Below are 24119 nucleotides of genomic sequence, written 5' to 3'. Positions count from 1 at the left end.
TTGCGGTTCAAATCTGACTGCTGGCAGAAGGAATTTGTATCGGGACTGGTTGTCGGATATCAGTCAGCTGTGAATGAGTACCTGAGTAAAATGAGGGTAATAGCCACGGCCGAGCGCATTGCTGAGCACATTACCTTCTACAGTGTACTGTAGTGTACCGTTACGGTATTAAACAAAGTGCTCTAATATGCTTCGACGCCCTGATTCAATTGAGTTGTCGTGCAACGATTATTATTATTATGAACCTCCAAGTCATAACAGCTCTTCCGACTACCAGTGTAGTTTTTAGTCGAATGAGATTTTCAAATATTTTACCTCTGTTGCTCCATGTCATCCATGCTATGTAATCTAATAGCGCTCAAGTGATCAAGCTTGCGCTTCCTAGTGAATAGTACGACAGTCGCCTTGACTGGATTTATGCGCAGCCCCCTCATCCTTCACCTAGGGTATCTTCATACGTTATCAGCGAAACCCTGGACGTGTATTCCAGTGTTCTTAAGCTCTCCTGGGAGTTCATCAACTATTATGCTCCACATCGACGGTAGCCTTGTTGACGACAATAGAATTTGTACCTATCGTACTTCTATTATCCTACCCTGTAACATTCTACCCATCCAGACGGGCGGTAAACACCTCGCCCCTTGCAGATCAGAGCATTTTGTATCTCTGCGTGCGATGTGTTATCGGACGCTCCTTCGATGTCCAAAAAAGTACACAGTGCTGTTTCTTTTGTGTAGAATACGAACGATGACAATTGATCTGGAAGATTGAAAGTGAAAGGAATCTTTTTTACTCGCTTTCGGCATAAACACCGTTTTTCTCGCCTCCATGCCGATGGTATGTATCCCAAGGCTATGCTGCTCCTTATCATCCACTCAGAGGCTCTAAGATAATTTGAGGTCTCTCTGGAGTAGTGCTGGGAAGATGCCAATTATTCCGGGTGATTTCAGTGGTTTAAAGGTTTCCACTGCCCACCTGACCTTAGATTACGAGCATACCTCTTTTCCTAGTTTCCAATTCTCCTTTTTCCTCTTTACGTTCGTCGTCAGGCAGAGTGTTGTCGCCTTCCGCCGTGGGGTAGAACAGCGGGGAGTGAATTCTGAGAAGCAGATGTACCCTATCCTCCTCATTCTCAGTAAATGTCCCATCTTTCTTTTTCAGACAGTTAGGTGATATTGGCAAGCTATAGCTAACGTGTAACTTGGATGCTTCTGTTTTTTCTATTCCTTCGCAGAATTTCCTGAAGCTGGTTCATTTTGCCTCCCTGATTGCGTTGTATTTCTTTTTTGTTTCGCCTGGATAGCCGGTCTCATATGCGTTAATGACGACTCTGTTGGGGCGTTGCACCACTGCTTCCAGCTCTATTTCGCACCTAATGTCACCGCTTACCTATACATGAGCCACGGTTACGGTTCTTACCAGGGCAGAGATAATTCCTCGGACGCTGCCTCACCTCTGCCCTTGGAGCAGCGTGACCGAAGCGACTCGCAGGTGTTGTACGCTCCTTTTTATAATTCATAAAATACTCCGGCCACGCTGCTCCAAGGGCAGAGGTGGGGCAGCGTCCGAGGAGTTGTCTCTGCCCTGATAAGAAATCGTAGCCGTCTTCGTCCCTCTTTTCACTTTTAATACCTTTTTGGAAAAGGTCATCTTCCCGATTCAGTAGAAAAGGTAAATGCCAAAGAGTGGGAAACCACTTAGTGAGCTATTGTCCTATCATCCCATTTGTTTACTGGACAGTCTGGAAAAGTTGTTGGAGTGAATTTTATGCAACAGGTTGCTTCCAGTTGTATAGCAAGCAGGAGGCATATCCGAACAACAATGCGGTTTTCGCGCTGGCGATCAATGGCGGACGCTATCAGTGGCAGAGGACGCAATTGCAGTGTAGCAGTAAAGGGTACTGTGCTCTAATCTTCCAAGATGTGAGGAATGCTTTCAACTCAGCGCATGGCATCATATAATAAGATTCCTAAGCAACCTGAATGTGCCCACGTATATTCAGCTAATCATCAGGAACTATTTCGTGGATAGAAAGATGCTCTATGACACCGATGTAAACTCAGTTGAATATTTGGTAATCGACGGAGTGCCTCCCTGATCGTTGCTGAATCCACTTTTCTGGAAGGTGATGTATGATGATGTGCGGCCCATCAGACTCCCGCGACAAACTACACTTACTGGCTATATAGACGACATCGAGGAGGTTGTTTCTAGCCAGAGTGTGCCCATTCATTTTGTTGCACCCTGCACCAGTTTGGACAAAGGCCTTTAATGTTCAGGCGTTTAGGAGAAAATTATCTTCAGTATACTATCAGAGTGCGTTAAAAGCCAGACGAAGGAGCTTTTGTAGTCGCGGGAATGACGACCAGTGATATTTTGGATGAGGAGATGGGAAGATTATACAACTGGAAAGCACGCAATTACCATAATGCCGCAGATTGACGACGGGAAGAGAGAACGCGCACAATCAGGATGTGGTAACGTTGGGACAAATATTACAAGGCGAAGTGGACGCAGGGGCTGATTCCAAATATCGAGATTTAGATTATACGTAGCCATGGAGATGTCCACTATCACTTGACTTAGTTTCTGATTGGGCCTCGTGGATATTGTGATTATTTACATCGTCTTGAATATGAGAATTCTCCCCTGTGTCCTTAGTGTCTAAGGAAATACAATGACCCGAAGGACTTACTCTTCATGTGACCTAGATTAGAGGGAACAGCTTTAGCTTCTTTGACGAAACCCTCACAAGTGGAGGGGATCATTCACAAATGCTCAAATCCCAACCCCACACTTAGCGGTTCGCTGAAATGTGCTTCAGGTCAGCCAGCACTCGCTTTCGCTGAAATGTGCTTCAGGTCAGTCAGCACTCGCCTTTTACTGTTCTGCACCAAGCGTTCTAGGGGCGACCCAATCGTCGGCAATCTTGGAAGAGGGGGTTCCACTGCATGGCGTAGCCAGCCAACCAATGCAATTGTCGCTCTCTGTCTCTCTGTCCGATCACATCGCCCGCGGGTGGCAGGCTTTTTGAAATAATATCACGTGAGCGTACCCCGATGGTATGACGCAGATAGCTGTTTACGAAGGTTTAGAGCTCTCCTGTGACAGCGGTGGTCACACACTGATGTAATACTCCAAAGTAGCAACACAGAAGGAATACTAGCACGGAACAGTCTTAATTTGATTTAAATTTTGGGATAACTGTGTTTCCCAATATTTTAGACGAGGCAGAAATAGCGGATCTAGTCTTGATAATGCAGTGGGCGCCTTCAAGTCGCATCCAGGGGATGCCCTATCATGTGCCCTCTTTAACATGGTCCTGGAGAAAGTGAATCGTGATGCGGATGTGAATGCGAGAGGCACCATCCTCTTCACCTCCACCCAACTACTGGCTTACGCTGACGATATTGACATTATGGGAATCTATCTTCATCCAGATCGAGCAAGCGGCGCGGGATTTTGGGCTGCACATTAATGAAGATAAGACAAAGTGCATGGTGGCGACGTCAGTGCCAAAAACCAAAGAACAAACAACATCGAATAGCACTGGTCATACGAAAAAAATAAAGATAGAAGGCGGCAACTTTGAGACCGTTGAAAATTTTTCCTATCAAGGGTTGAAAATCACAACCGATAACGATGGAATCTGCGCACAGTTGTTGGCTGCCAACAGAACCTATTTCAGCTTACAAAAACTGTATGGTCAAAGCTTTTTCTGTATAAGACCTTGCCAATCCTCATGTATTCTTCGGAGACTTAGGTTCTTGGCAAGAAAAATTGCGAACTCGTGGCCGGGTTCGAGAGAAGAATCCTCCGAAGAATTTTTGGCCCCCTACATGAGGATGGACGATTCCGTAGCCTACATACCAACGAAATCTATGAGCAATACCATGACTGTCAGGTTCTGGATAAAATTCGGCTCAATAGGTTACGGTGGGCGGGTCAGTTAATCCTTATGGATGAGGGTGATTCCTTCCGAAAAGTCTATAAGGGCAATATCTATGGTAGAAAAAGAAGACGAGGCAGACCCTGCTTGAGATGGATCGATGGCGTAAGCCAGGAATATCGAATTGGTGGACCTCGGCGCAAAACCGGGATATCTGGAGTTCCTCACTGAGGCAGGCCTAGACCGAATACCGGTTGTTGCGGCGTTGATAATGCAGGAGATGACTTCCAGTCCGACGCCACTTCCGGTGGAAACCGGGCTTCTAAAGTTCAAATTGATCGAAGCCTTCGGTGCTCTGCCCATTAATGTAGATATAAGAGAGTACGATCACCCGTCAGCCTGACAACCTTGATTTTGTCGGTGTTCATCTCCAGTTCAACCCTACTCCCGTCTCTCCCCCCAAGCGTTTTAGAGAAAACTACAGGCAATTAATCGATGTCATTATTTTCCAGGAACAAAAATCGGTTTTAGTTGGTAGCACACACGCATCAATTAAATTCAAAACTTGTATGCAATATCACACTCTTCATAGTACTTGCATGATATAGAAATTCTTTCTCTCATGACATTAAAATTACTTTTTCTGCACGAAAACTTCACTCAAAATATTCGAATCGACTCACATTGCGCAGTGATGCAATTTCAGTTCCACTCACTCGTTGCATTGCGGAAATCGGAAGTAGTTCAGTGCCACCCACAAGGGTTGGTTTCCCAGGTGGGGTTTGGGGGATCTCACCTGGCGAAGTCGCGATTGCGGAACATGGGGTTTGTGCAGCGGTTGAGTGTTGGAGCGAAAACTCAAGTCGATGCTACGCCACTGACGACGGTTTCTTTTCTCACTCGCGGCAGTCTCGCCCGTTGGAAAATCAGCTGCAAGCAGTCGACAAGAAGTCGTTGTACGGTTTGGTCGGTTCTAGGTTGAGAGGAGTTGGGTGCGTTAAACTGCACGAATTGCTTGTACGTTCATTGCGGGGTGCTCCGTGCGTGGGAAATTGCGTCAAGAAGTGATCCACTCGGGGCGAGTAGGCCGCGCAGCGTGCGGACTAGATAAGTTCGCGTACACACAAATTCGCGGCAATTGCAGATTTAAGATCGAAAGTGAATTGTTGATATTGAGAGTTTGTGAGGTGCCGCCAAGTGCCATTGCAGTGACTGTTTTATTTCTAGCGCTTGGATCAGATTTGGACGCAGGAAAAGCAAGAAATTTTCTAAATTTAAATCGGAATTGGTGCGACCAGACGACTGTGGATTATCTCGCCAACTACCTGATTTCGCTGGTAATTTTTTTTTCCTGTCTTTCATGTTTCAGTTGCATTTTTCGGCTTGTTGACCTCGCGACGTCTTGAATGAAAATTTCTCAGGTGGTCCACTACCTGGTGGACCGTTTAGCGCTAAATTAAGGTTTTCTGATGCTGGTCGTTTGGATTCAGATGTTTTCGGGGCCATTTGTGTAGGCAAAGGGCCACATTGCGTATGCAGCGGAGCGCGAAGTTTGTCGAATTTTAAATTGCCGGCGATTTATTTAGTTTCATGTGAACTTCAGAGGCCGGCCGGAGTTATCTCTATCAACAAACGGTACGCGATTCTATTAACAGCAAACGAGATCTCTAAAAACGATGTTGAAGTAGTCTTTGAAAAGGCAGGGAATTGGCAGGCACTTGAAGGTGATACCATACACAGCTTCTGGATAAAGCGGTGCGAGAACTCTCACAGAGTATTGGCAAATCATTTTAATCAGACAATGGCTAATCTAAACTTAGCTCCACTATTTTTCACCAAAAAGATAACATATCACCATAAAGGAATAGGATATGTGGTGCTCTTCCAGATTACTTGTCTTCAACAATCTATTGTATAAGGTTCTCACGTTGGTTCTTTGCGCGAATAGCACTATACGACTAAATCTGAATGTTCATAAATTGATAGCTGAGGAGTAAAATTAATGCGTTTCACTGACGTTGAATCTCTTGAATTCAGATGTTTCTCGCGGGTATTTATTTGGGCTAAGGGCCATGTTGCGTATGCAGCTAAGCGTGAAGTTAGTTGAATTTTAAATGCCGACTACCGATTTAGGCTATGAACCTCAGAGGCCGGTCGAAGTTATCCCTTGGGTGTATATATCTACAAACGGTACCCAATTCTATTGCTAACAGAAGTATAATTGTGACAAATCTAAAGGTCCCATTATGTGAATCTGTTCCGACAATTAAGCGATGCTAAAAGCATTATGTATAAAAGTTACCTGAAGGTAATTGATATGGAGTTGTCACCAGGTGTGGCCACGGTAATCGAGCATTATTAGCAATGAATATTATCTCGTCAAGGGTCATCTATTCGGTCCCTTATACTTAGGACAAAGATGCTTAGGCAGAGTTCCCTTGAGACATCTACCTAATCTACCTGCATAGAAGCACCAGGCCAATTGGAGCCTGAGTGCCTTCACAACAAGTACCTTGTGGATTGTTGTGACTAATATGACTAAGTTGAATGCAATGCGCAATATTAGAAATAGCAACGATCAATTAATCAAAACAAAGATGTACGACCTCTATCGATGCATTGACAATGCCCTTTCTCTACTCCCGTTCCACCGTTTGGCGCTAAGTAGCCTTTATTCAGATGTGTCATTCAGCTTATATTGCAATCAGACAGGCCTTCATTTGTGCCCGATTTTTTTTTCGGTAGGAGTGGGAAGTTTCATTCTAAGCAATTTTACACAATAGACAAGTTGCTTTAAAGGACAATGCTTAGCAGATCCGTTAAAAATCTCTTGTTTTGCTTGCCGAGAATTAAAATGTTCTCTTCTCTAAATTTGTTAGTGAGAATGAAGCGTTTTGAATATTTGTCCTGCTTTATAGTGTTTTTTAGTTGTGGACACGATTTCCGTGGCTAGTAATGCGAAATAGAAAAAAACTTTACTAGTGTTATAATCATATCTTCACATAGTTTTCTTTGCTACAACTTCTAGTCAATTCTGTATGCTCGCAATTGTATGAGTTCTAAATCTCCGATCAAATGACTTGTTGCTTTGTATTTTCTTTTCCTATAATGTTAGTCTATCTATTCTTAAGGCGATGCGCTTTTCACTTCCTTCAGTCTCAATGTATTCTGGTGACTTTATTAGAAGTTTAGTTCATTTTGGACATCGAATCCAGTTTTGGGCTTAACATTATTCCCTCTCCCGCTCGTTAGTCCTGACTAACGCTCTTGAGGCAACCTCAAAGCTGAAGTGGATCTTTGTCAAACAACGTAGGCAGAAGCTGGATTATCTATGTTTAAAGAGTGAGAGGCACAGAGAAAGCGATGTAGGAACGACAAACCATTTGATTGAAGTGCACTTCCCCGGAAGCATCCAAAATCTCATCTCGGGGTCAACAGGCGCATACAGCTCTCAGCCGAAAGTCTGGAATCTGACATGAAAAGTAGTATCACCGGAGCGTGTAAAATGGGCGTTTAATTCGATGCTCTGAGTCTACATATTCGGAATGGATGCCATATATGCTTAGCACCTGCTTATATTCCAATTAACAGTTGGATCCTTCACATTCTGGAGTGAAGGAGGTTCCTGGTATGGGACACCTTGCTATGGGTTCTGGAGGATGCAAAGGTTTTCACACCAATATTTGCAGGCGATCTAGCCGTAATAATTACCGGCAAGTTTGCGGTAACAGTATGTGTCCACCTGAATGGATGTAATCCACAGTTGGCGCCTCCGCAGCGGACTCACAGTGAACGCTAAGAAGACTGGACTAGTTATGTTCACTAGGAACATCAGGTGGGGCAGCTACACGCTACCTTAACAAAGGTGGAAATCCACTGTTCAAACAGTTAAGTATTTAGGAACATATCCAGGGACAATATCAGAAATCCTGCAGATTGCTCTTCCACTGCGATAGGTAAGACCTTGGGACTTTCACTGCAACGTATTCTTTGGATGTATACCTCCGCAATGTATGCATACATCGTTTGGTGGCCGAGATTGAACTTTGTTAACAGGAGAAAAAGCTGGTGCAGATACAAAGGCCTGGTTGTCTAAGTATTACTGGAGCGGACGAGGTAGTACCCATTTACTACGTCGTCCGCGACACTAGAAGCTATTGTCAATCTACTCTCCATTGATTTGGAGGTGAAACGGAAAGCAGCAAACGGTGCATATAGACCCAATATCATTGACGCGTGGAAAGGCGGCCAATCATACGGTTATGCGTCGATCTGAAAACTCCCTGATATCCGGTGATTCTGATGTCGGCCGATCATATGGTTTTCAGATTAGTTTTTGAAAAGAGAAGAATGGTCAATAAATGGCCACCAGTCTTTTGGGATTACAGACCTAATAATTTTCACCGACGGGTCGGTCATGGAAGACGGATTGATTGTAGGGATGTTCTCGGGTAATCCGATTATGGAACTGGACCGACCCTTCCTAAAAATGACGACCATATTCCAGGTGATGATATATGCCATTTCATTGACAGCAGAAGAATGCTTGCAACAAAAACGGCGGAGTTGCACTATTCGAGTCTGCTCCGACAGTCGGGCAGGGTTAGTCCTGATATCATATTAATTCAACCGAGTTGAACTAAGAACAGAGCTATCTCAAGAACCTAAGGAAATGACGAAATTGATCGTGAAGATTCACCTATAAATAATGCGGGTCCACTAAAGCGTCCCGTTGTTGCACGCTTCTGTATTAGGCAGCGACGAGCATTTTGAGGGAGGGTTTTTTTTCGGACATCCTGTAATTCACTGTCATTTCAGTTTTCAGCAAATTTTAAAGCTTATTGAAGTCGGTACGGTCGGTGTTTGTCACCCTAAAATCATTTATGCAGAATGGGCCAAGATCTATAGGGACCATTCTCACGATGACGTACACGATCTTATACAAGTTTGTCCTACATGAACTGCACATTCTTAACATAATTGGCTGGTATGTCAAATTTATTGTTCCTCGGTTCACAGCGTTCACTAATGCTCCGCCCAAACAATAGGCGCCTGTAAAGAGTGACATCACTTCGGCACGAGCGGCCTGTGGCTGTTCACCCGTTCTCTGAAGTTATGTATCATCTTTGATAAATATAATTAACTCTCGCTGTCTCCTCACGGGCATAATCCAAATCATCCGATCATTATTTTCAGCTATTCAATCATTGATTTTGAGAAGACCAAGAGGTCGGCACTATTCCGGATATTGGCGAGATTGTTTTTACTGCCAGTCCACTTTCACTATTCGTATTCAGTATTTGATGATGTGAATGATTTCCCTTGCATATAGCATCTTCGATGTACTTCCCGACTACAATCACTGCCATATTGTCCGAGAAAATAGTTTTATTCGAATGCGGGACGACTTGAAAATGTCAATTTTCTTGTTTTATCGGTAGTTCGATTTCCTGATGGAGGTCAAACGAACTGTCTTACTATGGTAGTGTAGCACATCTCAGTTACGTGCTGAAACAGTTTCCTTACTTCTCGACCATCATTGGGGTCATCATATCATTACAACTACACACTAGGCTAGGCACCCCTTTTCTGTTATCGTAGGGACACCTTCTTTAACGACTCCTTAGTTTTTACTGTCAAGGAAAACGGACTTATGGTCACTGCTGGTGTTTCGTTCATTCACTTTGGAGACCATATTCAAGGAGACAGGTTAGTCCGTTGTTGATGGTGTTAGTTTTAATACCAAGATCTTATTTTGTAAATACAATTGTAGACGATTGGACGAGGAGCGTTGGAAATGCAGATTAGTGACCCTTTTTTGTGTTAACTTGAAGCGGCTCGCATTATCGCCCAAGTCGATCCCTTCTAAGGCGGCGTTCACCTTTTGAATGATACCATCATAAGGCATTTGCTATTTTTTGAAAATGTTATAATTGTTACTTCCGAACGAATCCTTTTCTTTGTTTATTGATTTTTATCGGCTACTAGATTCTTCTGTTCCTGCCGATATTGGAGCTAAAGTTGCTTAGTTTCCTTTCATTTTGCTCCTTCACTACACTAACGTACCATAATTTAATGCCTCTTATCAAGGTCCAGATATTTTTGTGAATACCTTCCTTTCGTTTCGATTTGGATTGACTGTGTCAGTACCGATCTGGAAACTATTCCAATTTCTCTCGCAACCCTTCCTGAAAAGAACACAAGTTTTTCCCCACCAGGACTATTCGTAGGACCACATGATACTACTCAGATTCTATGGTTTTTGGATAGCGACGGCAATAAGCCCGCTCGCCTATTCCCAAAAACCATCAGTGCGGAGTTCCGAAGGTGTGCGTCGTAACCTTTTTTATCTTTTCCTACTCGTTTTTGTCCACGAATGAACTTTGTCCTCCCACCTTCTCAATCTGTGCGTAAACATTCTCACAGAGCTTTTTCTATTTTGACGATAAGCCACGAATACCAATAGCGAGATTGTAGTCCCTAAAATAGCTCTGGTAAAATTTGACACTTCGAAGTTTGAATTAGTAAATTATTGTTTAAGATTGCCGTAGGGGTTTGGTTTTGGTCCTTGTGTCACTTCCGAACCTTACGATCAAGACTGACGTGATTGTGAAACCGGGAACTTCAGTAAAAAAGTACAAAAAATAGTAATTATGTGATCATGTCGAATGCAATTTTAGAATGGAAAGCAAAATATAATAATTCAGGTTTTGTTTTAAAAACTTTAATATAATAAGAAGAACAATCCAAACCTATCAAATGATTTTACAAATTTTAATTTATGGGAACACACAGCTCAACCAAAAAAAACTATTAAATTGTCCACTGTTTGATGGGACTGTATCTCTGAACCATTTCTAATTTATCGAGTCTAACGCACTTTTTTACCCAAGAAGAGCACTTGATCTTTATTAGTTATCATGTAAATGAATGGACGGTCTACTTTAAACTCGTGTGCGGCTTGATTTAGAGGCACAGCACGTGGAGCAACTAAAACAGCGGTTGCAGCTGAAGCCTCGGCCCCTTCTTCATTTACCTCGATGTGTGCTTTATGAACAACTTTAGACACTTTTACTGCTTCCGAATTATGCAATAATTCTGAAAAGTCGGCGTGATCGGAGAACATTTCTACCATGCCCATATTTTTAAGGACATTGGTTAGGTCAGTGCCGAAATCTATAGTAAATTTGGGCATACTTAAAATAAGTTGAATTTTGTTCAATTTCTTTTTCAATTTTGAAGGGCTTAAACGATCCAGTTTTTCCTTTAAAGTAGAAATATTTGTGCCTTTATTGGGAAGAATGATTATCATTGAAAGTTCGTCGCCCTGGAACGGGAGTTCCACGGCTGTTGCATTGATGTCATCGACAACGCCATAGGGTAGGGTTGTCTTACCCATTGTCATCATGTCGACTTTTACAGATTCTTTGTCGTTAATCCAGAAGTCGGCCTTTTCAGTTAGATTCTTGTTGAAAGGAGTTTTCCAAATTCCTTTGAAGTAAACTGCATTCACTAGGACTAACACTATGCCTGAATTTAGATCGTCCGGTTCAATAACTCTTTTTATTTGTTTATTTGTCTTAGATTCCACGAAATCATTGATTTTGCTTGCCGCCTCCCCATGTTTGCTGAAGTCAATACACTCCGCTGACGAGTCAAAATCCTTTTTTGAAATTTGTACGAAATTTGAATTCAACTCTTTACCATCTTGGACGTAGATTTTGCAGGCTATTGACATACTTTTACTATCCTTTAATTGATGTACTATTTGAGAAAAGTTTTTGGAAGCCTCTGTTTTGTTGTTTGTTATTTGCAGTATTCTTGCTATCTCGTCTTTAGTTTTTCCGGCTGCACCCATAAGTGTCAATCCTAAGATAATTTGAATTCCGAGTGGGGAAATAACAAAATTTGTTTCGTTATCTTTATTTACGGTGCTAAAAAGGTTGAACACGAATTCTGACGGTGCCTTTGAACCAGAAGCCATAACTTAATTAAAAATATAAATCAAATACAGACAGTTGTTAAGTGCTGTTTTATTGACGACTTTTAATTTGTCAACCAATCGTATGAATTAATAGTATGCCTGCTCAGAATTTGATGCAACGAAGAAACAAGTAAATTTTCTACGCTTTTATGATTGCATGTTAACCATATCTCCGGCTTACGACTCTCATCTTGAATCCGTAAATTTTAAACTATTTTACTAAGTATACCCTTATACCGCTGCAAAGGCGACTTTGGCGATACTTCTCCATCTCCGAATGGCGAATGGTTATTGAAAGTGTCCTTTAATCAGCCACTTTTTGGAAGAAGTTTTAGGATACATAGGTTGGCCAATTTTTTTCATCCCACCCATGTGCTAACCCCGATCGTGTGATACTTTTTCTACAGGAGACGTTTTTCTCTCTGGTAAAGTCCACGCTTCATTGGGGAAGTCTACTGCCGGGTCTAAATCGATTTTTTTCTTCTTTGCTTCCCCTTAGTATGTTTCTCTTCACCAAACGTACTTTATTTGATTATTTTCTGTATCATCCAACACATATCAAGATTTTGGTTAAGTAACATAGGAGTCCAGTCCTTCCTAAGGAATCATAGGCCTCGTGAACGGAATTTTCTGGCGACACCCTGTAGCTGCTAGACCAGACGCATTTCTCCAGAATCGAGGAGGACTGTTAGTCAGAACTCCGCGTTATGCAACCCCGGTCATTGATTCAATTTAATCGATAGTCATCGAGGATAAATTCAGCTGGACTACATAAACGGTTTCTCTGCATTTAAATATCCGGGGCCAGTCAGCATAATACCAGTACTCCAGAAACAATAAAAAAGAGTTGTCCCATGACTTGTAGGGATTTATCGGAGCTGTATTGCACTCCTAAAGACGTTCTTTGGTGTTTTTCATACCGAAAGCGAGCAGGCGCGGCCATGAATCCGCGAAAGATGTATTTCCAATCAGCTTTACTTCGTTCGAAGAAAATGGAGGAATCATTCAACAACGTGAGTACTAAAGCCATCTAGGCCTCTAACTAGAAAATGGAGGAGTGCCCTACCCTGTGGATGGTGTCTACGCTAGCAATCAGAATAATATAATCTAATCTGAGAAGTAGTCACACGTTACCAAGCGGTAAGTCGAGGGACGCTCCAGTGTAGCACCAAATCTCTGGTGGTCCGATGGATAACTGCTACGTAGACAAAGTATAAAACGTTTTTAAAAAACTGAATTGAGTATTATGCATATTCCATTTCGATCTTCTTGATCTTGACCCTGGTGAAGTTGCAGAATAGTAACGTCAGCATTTTGTTTGCGATACCATTTGCGTGGAAAATTGACGTCGTTGAACTGCTTGGACGTTTCTAGCACATTCCATAACGTAAGGTGAAGGTCACCAACTTGCTTTTACCTGAAGCGTATGGAGAGTATGGTACACTTTGCGGGTGTCTTCTTTCTAGTGTGATAATTTTGATGTGAATCGGAAATTGTGTTGTTGCTATAAACGCTGTTAATTGCGAAGGATTGATAATCCGTTCCTTGAACATCGGCCGAAAATAGTTCTTTGGATGTTCACAGTTGTGGTCCGTCTTACGATATGGTTTTATGGCATGGTGGCTGGTCCTGATTAGGAAGTACAATGAAAACAAGCTTATTAGGATCCAAAGAACCATAGGTGCAGGTGCTGTTGGCACTTTTAATCAGGGCAGAGTGGAAGACCGACTATATGTTGCGGAGTTACGACACCGTATTCTTTACTGACGAATCAAATATGGTCTGCGAAATCGGAACGGGAGTATCATTGGATCCGCATACAGTAGCTGAGCCATATGGTGTTGTTGGATACACCAGTTTATTCCGCGCGGAAGTACGGCAATAGTGGGTGACTGCCGAGCATGATCCGAACCTCAAGTGGAACATAGTCATTCTCATCGATAGCTCAGTTCTCATCAACACACTCAGTGGTTTAACAGTTCTCTAGGCTCCTGGGCTGCTAAACTATTTGGACGACATGATCAAATTCACTCTCCTTTGTGTAATGGGAAGATAGAGGGGCATTAAACAGTCCGGTTGATTTGCCAGGAGGTGCTTCGTTCTGGATATTCTTTCGGAGGGGGGCAATCTGCCTCTAGCTGATGACTGTGTATGGTGGAATCCACCCGCAGTACTTGTTAGTCACTGACTTCAGATCGCAAACCAATTGTTCCCTTCATCAGTACTAACAAGTCTGCTCTTAAGTGGGTGGGCAACTAGCCGGTGGCTCAAATTGGCCTCTATGTATCATTTGTGGTCTCATCGATTACTATGAGAGAAAATTGTATGCGTTCGACGCAAAGCTCATGAAGACAGCGAGCTTGGATAGTAATCCTACCACATATGACATCAAGAGCAAAGGGTGTTGAACCCGCATTCTCAGGCCAAAAACTAGCATTTTACGATTTAAACCGATGTGCTTCAACGCGGAATCATAAAGGAGCTTTATAACTCTATCTATGAGAAATGTGATCATCAAGATAAGCGACATGTAAATTGGCGTCTTTGGTGCTTTCAGCGACTCATTCACGATGATCTCATCGAAGGTTCGCTACGGATTCGTCTTAAAAAGTGGGTACGAAGTGAAATATATATGATAGTGAATGATTTCATAAATATCAGCTGAGGGCCACTCAATTAAAGAGTAATGGTAGCGGTAAATACGGTAGATAATAAGCCAGGAAAATTCACACAAACGGTGGTAGTGACCGAGAAAATCGCAAAATTATTGAAATATTCATGTATGCATGCCATCGTTGTCAGTTTGCTGAAATATTTTTCAGTTCTCTCCAGGGCTTTTCGAGAAGCTTCGTGGGCCATTTTGTGGTAATGGTCGATAATGATTAACACTTTCATAGGTATCAGGCCCGTACGCTGATAAAGTTTTTTATTAATTATTGTCTCTGGTCAGGACCCTACGATAACATGACGCGAGCAAGTGTTGATGAAGGCTTGGAGCCTTCGCTCCCATATAGCAGCAGAAAAATGATATTAGCACGGAACACAATTTGGTATTAGTGCTAAGACAGTTGTATTTCCCTATTTTGGACAAAACAGTGAAAACGGGCGCGCATTCTAGATGTACATATTGAACTACGCCTTGAATAGGTATCAAGCACCTCCAGTATCAACTAGCTTTGTCTCAGCAAAAAGGGCTCTAACGAGATCGACTTTCTCCAGTAAAACATAAAACGAAACGAAAATAAAAATTAAATTTCGATCGTTACGTTCCGACCATGACCTCATTCAACTAGGGACTAATCCAATTAAGGCTTAGTCATTAACAAATGAGCCGTCCAGTCGGCATCATCTGCTGAGATTCAAGGCTTACCAATAGGTAAGTATCTGTCTTCGGGTTAAAGCAGCTTCCAGACAACCCAGCTTCAATCACAAGACCTCCAGGTTATTTAGATTGCGGACTTATGTGATGGTGATACCACAACGGTCAAATCAAGTATAAAAGGTCAACAGGAAGATCAGAGGATTCTTTGGTGGTCTGCTTATTTTCCCTATTAAGAGAACGAAGTTCCCACTACAAAATTCGTTGGAGCTATCCGATATCCAGCGTGAGGATAACAGGGTCATAATCAAAACGAGAGGATCGAGGTCATTTGAATATCTAGTAAGAATCGAACTGCATATCATCAACTTGGGCGATGAACCCACTATCTTCAATGCGGTGATTGACATTGGGGGCACCCCCTGGAGAGGGGAAGTATTTAGCGATATCATCCTCTCAGGTCTCAGCCGCATTAATTTCGAAGAAGGCATGTATTCACCTTAACCGCTTCATTTCGGAATCCGCAGAAGGGAGATGGGGATACATGCAAAAGAGAATTGAGTGCTGAAAATGAGAAAACAGCCTAGTTGACCTCACCATGTATGACAGAAACTTTCGAGGAGAGCTGTTCACTCAATCCTAAAGAAGAGTAAAACACCATGGTGGAAGTCGGATTTGGCAAAAAAGAGAAGAGTGAAAAGGGCACTCCTCAACCGAGTTGCTAAGTATGATTCATCTGCTGGGTGGAATAGGTAGGAAGAGGCTCAGAGATCTCTGAGGAAGAGCATAAGTTCAGCTAAACGCTCATCATGAAAACGCTTTTAAGAAGGGACCAACTCACTTGAGCCGACCTGGATTCTTACTGAAGAATGTAATTAGCAACGGAGAAAGCGATGGAAAACGGTAAACTACTTGTTTGAAGTGGAAACAGCATCCCCAATGTCGGCATTGGACCGACAGCCGCACACAGCCAATTGTCATTTAGCTCGTTCATTAGATAGAATCTACGGTCCCGAATGGCCCTTGGGTCTACACATTCCAATCAACTGGCCTGATATGGAGGTGATATCTATTTCCAAACCAGGAAAAACCAATTACGTTGATGGAAAACCTTTCGACCTATCAGTCTACCTGCTTTTCTACTAAAAGGACTGGAAAGGGTAGCAGATCGGTACATAAAGGATACATGCATTCAAGAATGGCCAGTCCACGAAAACAGCACTTCATGAGCTTTCGGAAAAAAATAAAAAGACGATATTCGTTTGTTTGCGACAAAAATAGTAGGGTCGCTCCATTCGAAAATGTTTCGACAGTTGGGCAGCTTTATCAGGACTAAGTAGCAATAAGATATCAAACCAGTTGATGGAAAGTTGCCACCACTTCCTGTAGGACTGTAGGAAACAATCTCGTGGTGAACGCCAGGGCACTCGAACATCGCTGGCAATGGGGAAGCTAACAGACTAGGTCGCTCCGGCCAGCATTTGACAATTGGCCATCCACTTTTAAGTATGTAAAGAAAAGCACAAGACAGCTTTAAATTTTATATGTAGCTGCCGGGCCTCCTCAGATTTCAGATGAAAATATCACAGTAAACTTTTCTTCAACGAAGAATTTGCGCACTTCCTGTCTCTGGAAGATGTTCTCAGTTCCTTAAAAGTCTGGGACCGTTGCAGGCCGGGAAGCCATTGAGTAGGCGATTTTAGGGGACATTACAGTGAGTTAACAAGAGGCCTGGGCGTTTGGAATTGCGGCTCGCCCTAAAATAAGCTAACTAAATAGATTCTGTTGTGGAGTTTCGAATGGTTAAACGATCTAAATCAGTTAAAACTACATAAAAGATAGTTCCCTATTAATTTTTATGGCTAAAATAGTCCATATCTCGTGCTTCATAAAAACCTATTCTAGCAAAATATGTAAGATTATAACATGTATTTTTACGCATTATAAAGAAGGGACTTACAAATTACATGAAAGTAAGATTTTAAAATGTTATTAAAGTTACGGCTGTACGAAATTTTCACATTGGAGAAGTTTTTCATTAAAATTTGTAAGAATAGAAAAAATGGCCCAACTCTTTCCAAGATTTCAGTCACTGACAATCAAGATCCAATCTGGTTCTACACTTACTGAATTCAATTTTAAAAGTCAACTTTTTTTCCAATGAAAAGTATTTGATCTTCATCAACAATCATAAGGATGAATGGATGATCCACAATGAATTCCCGCGGCCGTTGCGGGAAGGCAGACAATGTTATCATCGCAGCCGCAGATGCTCCTGCTTCCACACCTTCTTCGGTAACATCAATATATGCTTTGTGGAAGACTTCCGATATATTCAATGGGCTCGGTATGTCCAGTAGCTCTGAGAAGTCAGCATTCTTGGAAAACGGCAGCACCAGTCCCATTCTTTGAAGGATATCATTTAAACAGATGTTGAATTCAGTGGTGAACTTTGGCAATCGGACAATTACCTTTTCACTCCTCATATTCTTTCTTAACGTCGATAAATGTATCAGATCCAATTTCGTTTCTAAATCACTAAGACCCATTTTCCTGTCAGGCAGGATAATTAGCATCGACATATCACCTTCATTGAATTTAAGTTCAACCGCAGTGGCATCTAAATGCTCCACAGCAGAAAATGGGATCAAACCTCTATCCAAAGTCATCATGTCCACTTGCACCGTTTTCATTTCATCGATCCAGAACTCCGATTTTCGAGTCATTTTTTTATCAAATGGAATCTTCCATAATCCTTTGAAATAGACTGCATTCACCAGTATCATCGCTGTGCGTGCACTCACTCTACCAGGATCAATTAGGTTCCTGATCCTGCCATTCGTCTGACCTTCCACCCAATCGTTGATGATGCTTGCAGCCCTGGTCGATAGTGAAAAGTCTATATTTTCGGTTGACGAGTTGAAACTCTTTTCGGAAAGTTGTATGAAATAAGGGTGCACCGCCTTGTTCAGTGGAAGATAGATTTTGTTTGCGACTGACAACGTAGAACTTCTCTGGTATTTATGTATAGTTCGTGCGAATAGTTTGGTCGCTTCTGCCTTAACTTTTGATATGTTCAGCACCGATGCCATCTCGTCTTTGGTTTCTCCAGCAGCACCCATGAAAGCCATACCGAGAGCCAGGTGGACGGCAAATGGTGAAATGATGACATTTTTGGTTTCTCGTCCTTTGTTTATACACTGATAGAGACTGATTGCAAATTGTGGCTTCGCACCTGTCCCAGTGGCCATGATTTGACTAAATTATAAAACCGATATCTAATTTTGGACTACAAGACTAAGGGGAAAATATTGTGTTAAGTCATCGCAATTTTCCTATTAATTTGACGTAAATTTGTGATGTACAAGATTTCGGTCAGTAGCCTGCTGGAGGCATTATTTACCTAATTCAGCGAAAATTTTGAATTAAAAAAAAAATTGATGGAATACTCTACACGCATCTATACACAATATTTTACATTGTTTCATGCTGGGAAAAAGTTGACATAACAGTCATAACACAGAAAGTTGTGTAAAGAGTTAAGAAATTAATGGTTGCCGGAGAAAGTCCTTAATTTCCCTATTTTTGGGATTTATATCGACAATTTTCCGAGACTGGACTACACTCTGTTTCCACTATTCTACTCCACTTATTGTAGGACAGTCCAAGAAAGGAAAAGAATCGGTGACAAGGTCCAATCTTGGCGGACTCTGTTATCGACTTCAAATTTCTTTAAGATTCTACCTCGTTACAACACGTGACATTCTGCGCCTGGTAAGCTATTAGTTTCTCCGAAGTACTCCCCCCTTCGCTGCATAGAGCGCTCCAAACATATTCCATATTGGCATTGCTGAGAACTTCCGCGAAATCGACAAAGAGCCGTGTTCCTAAATTTTCTGAAGGATGGCGAGGGAATCCAGAGCGGAAACCATCCTGCTCTTTGTCGATCAAGATTTCCAGCTGTTCCGCCAGAAAGAAGCACGCGACTACTCTTACAGTTGTTGCACTCAAGACAGCTTTTTTCAAAACCTTAAGGATCATCCTCTTATTCCACTCACTGAGAAAGATCTCAGATTCTTAGCATTTACGGAGGGAGGAGGAGGGGCTATACGCGGAAGTTCTGCAGGGAGATCCTTAAGGTTGGCTTCTATTTGGAGGGAAAGTCAATATCAGGATATTGCGATGGCTTGCCAAATCATCTACAAGAGGTGGAACTTCATCTGAATTCCGGAAATCCTTTTCTCACGCCGGACACTACGTTGCACTTCACGTACGTTTTCATGCTAACGAACCTCTAACGCTTCGCGACAAAAAACAGTGCTCTCAACTAAAATCAAAGGCAGTTTTGAGGGCCCCGTGTGCACCAATATCCTCAGGCGGGTTGGGTAAAATTCCAACTAGTGCAGCAATATATTGATCCACCACTCTATGGCGACCGGATCGCGGCTATGGCCAGTGTTGAATTTGGAGGATTCCCGTCTGCTTTCTAGAGTACAAAAGTACACATTAAGTGCGTGGGTACCAAAATTCTCATTCTATGTCGCAGCTTTTGGATGCACTTTTTCGAAGAGTCCTTTTAAGCTCCTTTGTCTTACCAGTGAAGGTATCAACATGTAGCATGAATGCAGGGGTTTGTGCTACTCAGACTATCATAACTTGTTTGTTTCCTAACGTTGGCCATATGTCAAGAATTGTTTCACATTTCTCTAAGAATCGTAGTCCGTCCTGCCGTGGCGTCTAAGTGGTCACCTTCGTATTTTTCCAGAGTTTATTAAATGACATGGTTATTTATTTAGACCAAGAGAGATTAAGTAGCCTTTATTAATAATAATACTCATCATCATCAACTACGTAGTAACTGGTATTTGGTCTAGGACTGCCTTAATGCGGAGTCCTCCGCCGGAGTCTTCCAATTCGATAACCCTATCAACTGTTGGCGTCCTTATAGACTTGCCGGACTGGATTATCCTCATCCATACGAAAGTATCACCCGTGACCTATTGAGCCGAAGACGTTTCAAGCGGAATAGTTTTTGTAAGCTGAAATATGCTCTGTTGGCGGTCAACAACCGTGCGCGAATTTTGTGTGGTTTGGTTTTGTGTGTTCACCATATATTGCTTGTTCTTTCCATGATACAATATCTACCGTCAACATCGGCCTCAGCATAGCTGCGGGGACTTGAAGAGAATGGTGCCTCTTGCATTTGCTTCAGCATCATGGATCATTTTTTCTAGGGTCATATTAAAGAGGATGCCAAGTATGCTTGTGGCCGCATCAATGATAAAGTTCCTCAGGTAGTTGTAAAGATCATTGGTTGATGCTTCATCTCCGATGCGGGTATTGTGGCATCAATTTCCCCCTTATAGGTATTGCGGCGGTTGTGCTGTAGATGTAGTGTTAACTCTCACGTGATTGTCAGCTGTGAATGAATCAAATCAGGGTAATAATCTCGGGTGAGCGCAATGCTGACCATGTTTCTTCCTATAGCGTACTATAATCCTGTAGTGTACCACTACGGTCTTGAATGAAGTGCTCTGACACACTTGTAACTCTCATCCAAATGGATTGTCGTGCCAACGATTATTATTATTTGATATTTAGACTACCTGGTGGTTTGCATTTGCCAGTAACACATGGAGGAAGATTTCATTACTGTCGGTTTCGGTTGGTTTTTGACTATCTGGATCCACTGGAAAGAATTGCTTTCTCCCTGTCAAAATATAGTTGGAAAGCGAGCTTTCGAAAATCAAGGTGAATCTCTCGACTTGGGGCTTAGAAATCTTCCTTGCTTGCCGTAAAAGGAAGAGACATTTGTGGGTTAGAAACCTGTAAATTTTGAAACTTTATGATAATCGTTGGCGCAACAATCCATATTGAATCAGGGCCTTGAAGTGTGTTAGAGCACTTCATTCAAGACCGTTAGGGTACACTACAGTACACTGTCGGAGGCAATGTGGTCAGCATTACGATCGCCCGAGATTATTAACCTGATTTGAGTTAGATACTCATTCACAGTTGAATCGATTGGTATCCCACGTCAAATCACGATACAAATACCACTGCCACCAGTGAGATTTGAACCGCGATCTTCCGTACGACAGCCTTGTGCTCAAACCACTTAGCTATCCGGACACAACTTGAAACTTTGCTGTTACCGAAACGTTACGACCTTTTGCTATCAAAAATGGACTATGATTGGTTTCTGGAATGTATGCACGCTTCTCGACACTTGTCTTGAAGTTAAAGAACTGTGACCTCTTAAGTTCAACATCGACCAGTTATATGATCCAGTTGTCACCCAACAGTGGGAGCACTATCTTGTCAATTGGACGGAGGATACACCAGGGTGCGTCTTCCACGTACCTGCCTGTCATTCACGCCTGAAGAGTCCGCATTTGACCGGCGGCCGTAACGTGGCTGGGATGCATTTCGCTGTTAGTTTTGACTGTGTTGGAATGAAATATGATTCGACGATCTGAGCGAGGATTTCATGGTTATCTTTATCGCTAATGAACATTTTGCATAAATGCTCACGCACAGAATTATCTCAAATTTGCATCGCAGAGTCCTCCACATCCAGAGTTGCACTAATGATGTTGCGGCTTGCCGGTACGTTGATAGTGCTTTCAGTGCAACTTGCCGTCGGGTGCACGCAAGCTCTTTCGGCGTAACTGGCAGGCTTAAGTAACCCGCCTAAGAATGTTGATGAGCATTTGGCCTCTCATCAAAAATGCTATTTTCTCGGGTGCTGCTCAGTTCGTCGCGGTCACTTTCCGAAGGGACGTGATAAGATCTGGCTGACTGCAGTATCGTGTAAGCGGATCGATGAACGGAACAAATTCAAGACTGCTTAGTTTTGAAACCAGCCATTTCGCTAGTTTCTGAGTTGGCGAGTTTGTTGCGACGATTATCTGCCTCATTTCATTTCCAGGTTTGTGAATTTTAGGTAAGCACCTGATCCTTGGAAGAGTTGGTTTGGACACATATACTGTTGATACCTTAATCGTTTTGCACTCGTTTCTAGAAAGGATCTTTCCTTAGTTCATGCTAGTTACCATTGTTCAACTTTTCCATGACTGCTTCATCGTACTCCTTGTCCATGATTACAATCCCATTTCTATGTCCGCGTTTATGTAAGACTGGTGTTTCCTTGAGACCCTTGACGATGGTGGCTCCTTCCTCTTTTTGGTCTTCTTGTCCTTGGCATCATCTAGTATGATTTTGGCTAGTCCTTTTCTTACAGTTGCTCTTTCGTCTGTTGGACGGTATTGAATGTCGCTTCGATGTAATGGTGGCTATAGACTCCTTCAATTTTATGTAAAGGTTGTAATCCTTGTTCTTGTGTTGCATTTTGATGTGTGGTTTGTAGCGTTGAACTTTTAGTTGCTTTGTATTTCAATGAAACGTAGCATTTACAAAATCGATTGCCCAGAATGCGACCAGGTCTACGTTAGATAAACTAAAATGCTGACTCCCTCCAGGATCAGAGAACATATAGGGGAAGTACGGGTTGCATTTAAGAAAGAACGAGCAGCGAGTGATATTCCAGATATTTCAATTGACAAATTAATTACCTCGAAATGAAAATAATAGGTTTGTCCTTAATCAAAAAACAATCTTTTCGTTTCATTGAACCACAAGAAAACCAAAAAGTTCAACGCGAAAAACCACACAAGCGGATGTTTACTATTTTACCGAGTCATGGACCTTGCCAAATGGTTCTGAAATTGGAGAGTCAAACAGCAACAAAACCAAGGTTCCCAATCTGATGGGCCATCATACTCTTCCTATCTGTATTAATGATGTCGATCAATTTCTATATCTTTGAAGCCCAAAGGGAGAATCCGTCGAGAACTCACTGCAACACCGAGAACGTATGCAGAATAGTATATTTCTGCATGGTTTGAACCAGACTCTGTGGGAGTCCCAAGACATCAAGGGAAATTTGAGGGTTTTAGGTATAATATCTGTAGCTGACAATATTACGGGAAGTACAACCACCCGCTCGAGGTGCCAAATTTCTTTGATTTCCCGAGCCAGTGGCTCATAGTTCACCTTCTTCTTCACGTATTTCTGTTTAATGTTGCTATTATGGGTGATAGTAATGTTAATAATATACGCGGAGCGACTCGTCGTGTCAACTAACAGTACGTCAGGCTTGTAGTGTGGAATATGACAATCAGTTAGAACTTGCTGATCCCAATACGCGCTGCAAGTAGAGCTATCAAGTACTGCGTGCGGCTCATATTGATAAACCGGATATGTTCCCGTGATCAACCCATGCTTAGTTTTTGATGGATCACCTTACATACAGTATTATGCCTGGTGATGCATTACACCGGGGCGATAACAGAGATGGTCCAACGCCTCTGGTCGTTCTCCCCCCGTTTTTTCATTATGAGCTTAGCCAGGTATGCGGAACGCTATCGAAAGCCTTGGCATGATCGATATAGCAACTAAAGAGGTTTCTTTGGCCTGTAGTTGCTTGTCCTACAACTACCGAGTCGATAATGAGTTGCTCTTTGCAACCCCTTAACCCAACTTCGTCTCGAGGTGCGCATGGACCCTTTCACTAATAATGGACGTTATGAATTGGTAGAGGGTTTGTAAGCAAGTAATCGGTTTTGTGACTGCAGGGTCCTGCACCGTGTCTTTCTTAGGAATAAGGTATGTAATCCCCGCAGTGAGAAAGGGTGGAAATTCCTCAGGCCGACTCATGACCTGATTTATGCTGTGTGTCAACCGACTGTGTACGCTGGTAAATTTCTTATACCAGAAATTCTGCACCCGTTCCAGACCTGAGCCCCTCCAGAACTGTTTATCGCTCGTCGAACTTCGTTTTCGGTAACATCCGCAAAATTCATGCCAGGCGTATTAGTAAGGCGGGTGTTTTCGGCGGTGATCCGCTGAGCATGCTGGGCGGGTAA

The 24119-nt window shown here is 42.5% G+C and overlaps 3 protein-coding genes across 4 annotated transcripts in view; 1 reads left to right on the top strand and 2 right to left on the bottom strand.

Annotated features, from left to right (window-relative positions):
• Positions 1 to 4839: 4839 nt before the first annotated feature.
• The window catches only part of LOC119650768 (aminopeptidase N), a 221229-nt gene continuing 201949 nt past the window's right edge, over positions 4840 to 24119 (top strand). For both annotated transcript variants that reach the window (XM_038053870.1, XM_038053871.1), the window contains exon 1: positions 4840 to 5226. The gene's annotated coding sequence lies outside the window, so the exon portion shown is untranslated. The remainder of the gene's footprint in view (positions 5227 to 24119) is intronic.
• On the bottom strand, positions 10603 to 11979 carry LOC119650769 (serpin B4-like). The gene is made up of 2 exons (XM_038053872.1): positions 11594 to 11979; positions 10603 to 11536 (listed from the first exon to the last, which is right to left on the bottom strand). The coding sequence occupies exons 1-2, from the start codon at positions 11871 to 11873 to the stop codon at positions 10761 to 10763; spliced, it is 1056 nt and encodes a 351-aa protein (XP_037909800.1). The 5' UTR covers positions 11874 to 11979; the 3' UTR covers positions 10603 to 10760.
• LOC119650771 (antichymotrypsin-2-like) lies at positions 17428 to 18575 on the bottom strand. The gene is made up of 2 exons (XM_038053873.1): positions 17664 to 18575; positions 17428 to 17598 (listed from the first exon to the last, which is right to left on the bottom strand). The coding sequence occupies exons 1-2, from the start codon at positions 18441 to 18443 to the stop codon at positions 17563 to 17565; spliced, it is 816 nt and encodes a 271-aa protein (XP_037909801.1). The 5' UTR covers positions 18444 to 18575; the 3' UTR covers positions 17428 to 17562.

This window comes from Hermetia illucens, chromosome 3 (genome assembly GCF_905115235.1).
Source record: "Hermetia illucens chromosome 3, iHerIll2.2.curated.20191125, whole genome shotgun sequence".
Classification (NCBI taxonomy): Eukaryota; Metazoa; Arthropoda; class Insecta; order Diptera; family Stratiomyidae; genus Hermetia; species Hermetia illucens.
This window is presented reverse-complemented; position numbering and strand designations above follow the sequence as displayed.

Excerpts from the sequence above, each read along its gene's own strand:
- LOC119650769 (XM_038053872.1), bottom strand. The coding sequence starts at position 11,873 with ATGGCTTCTGGTTCAAAGGCACCGTCAGAATTCGTGTTCAACCTTTTT. Across the intron at positions 11,537-11,593 it reads CAAAATCTACGTCCAAGATG|CGGAGTGTATTGACTTCAGC; the intron begins GTAAAGAGTTGA and ends TTGACTCGTCAG.
- LOC119650771 (XM_038053873.1), bottom strand. The coding sequence starts at position 18,443 with ATGGCCACTGGGACAGGTGCGAAGCCACAATTTGCAATCAGTCTCTAT. Across the intron at positions 17,599-17,663 it reads AGAATATGAGGAGTGAAAAG|AATGGGACTGGTGCTGCCGT; the intron begins GTAATTGTCCGA and ends TATCCTTCAAAG.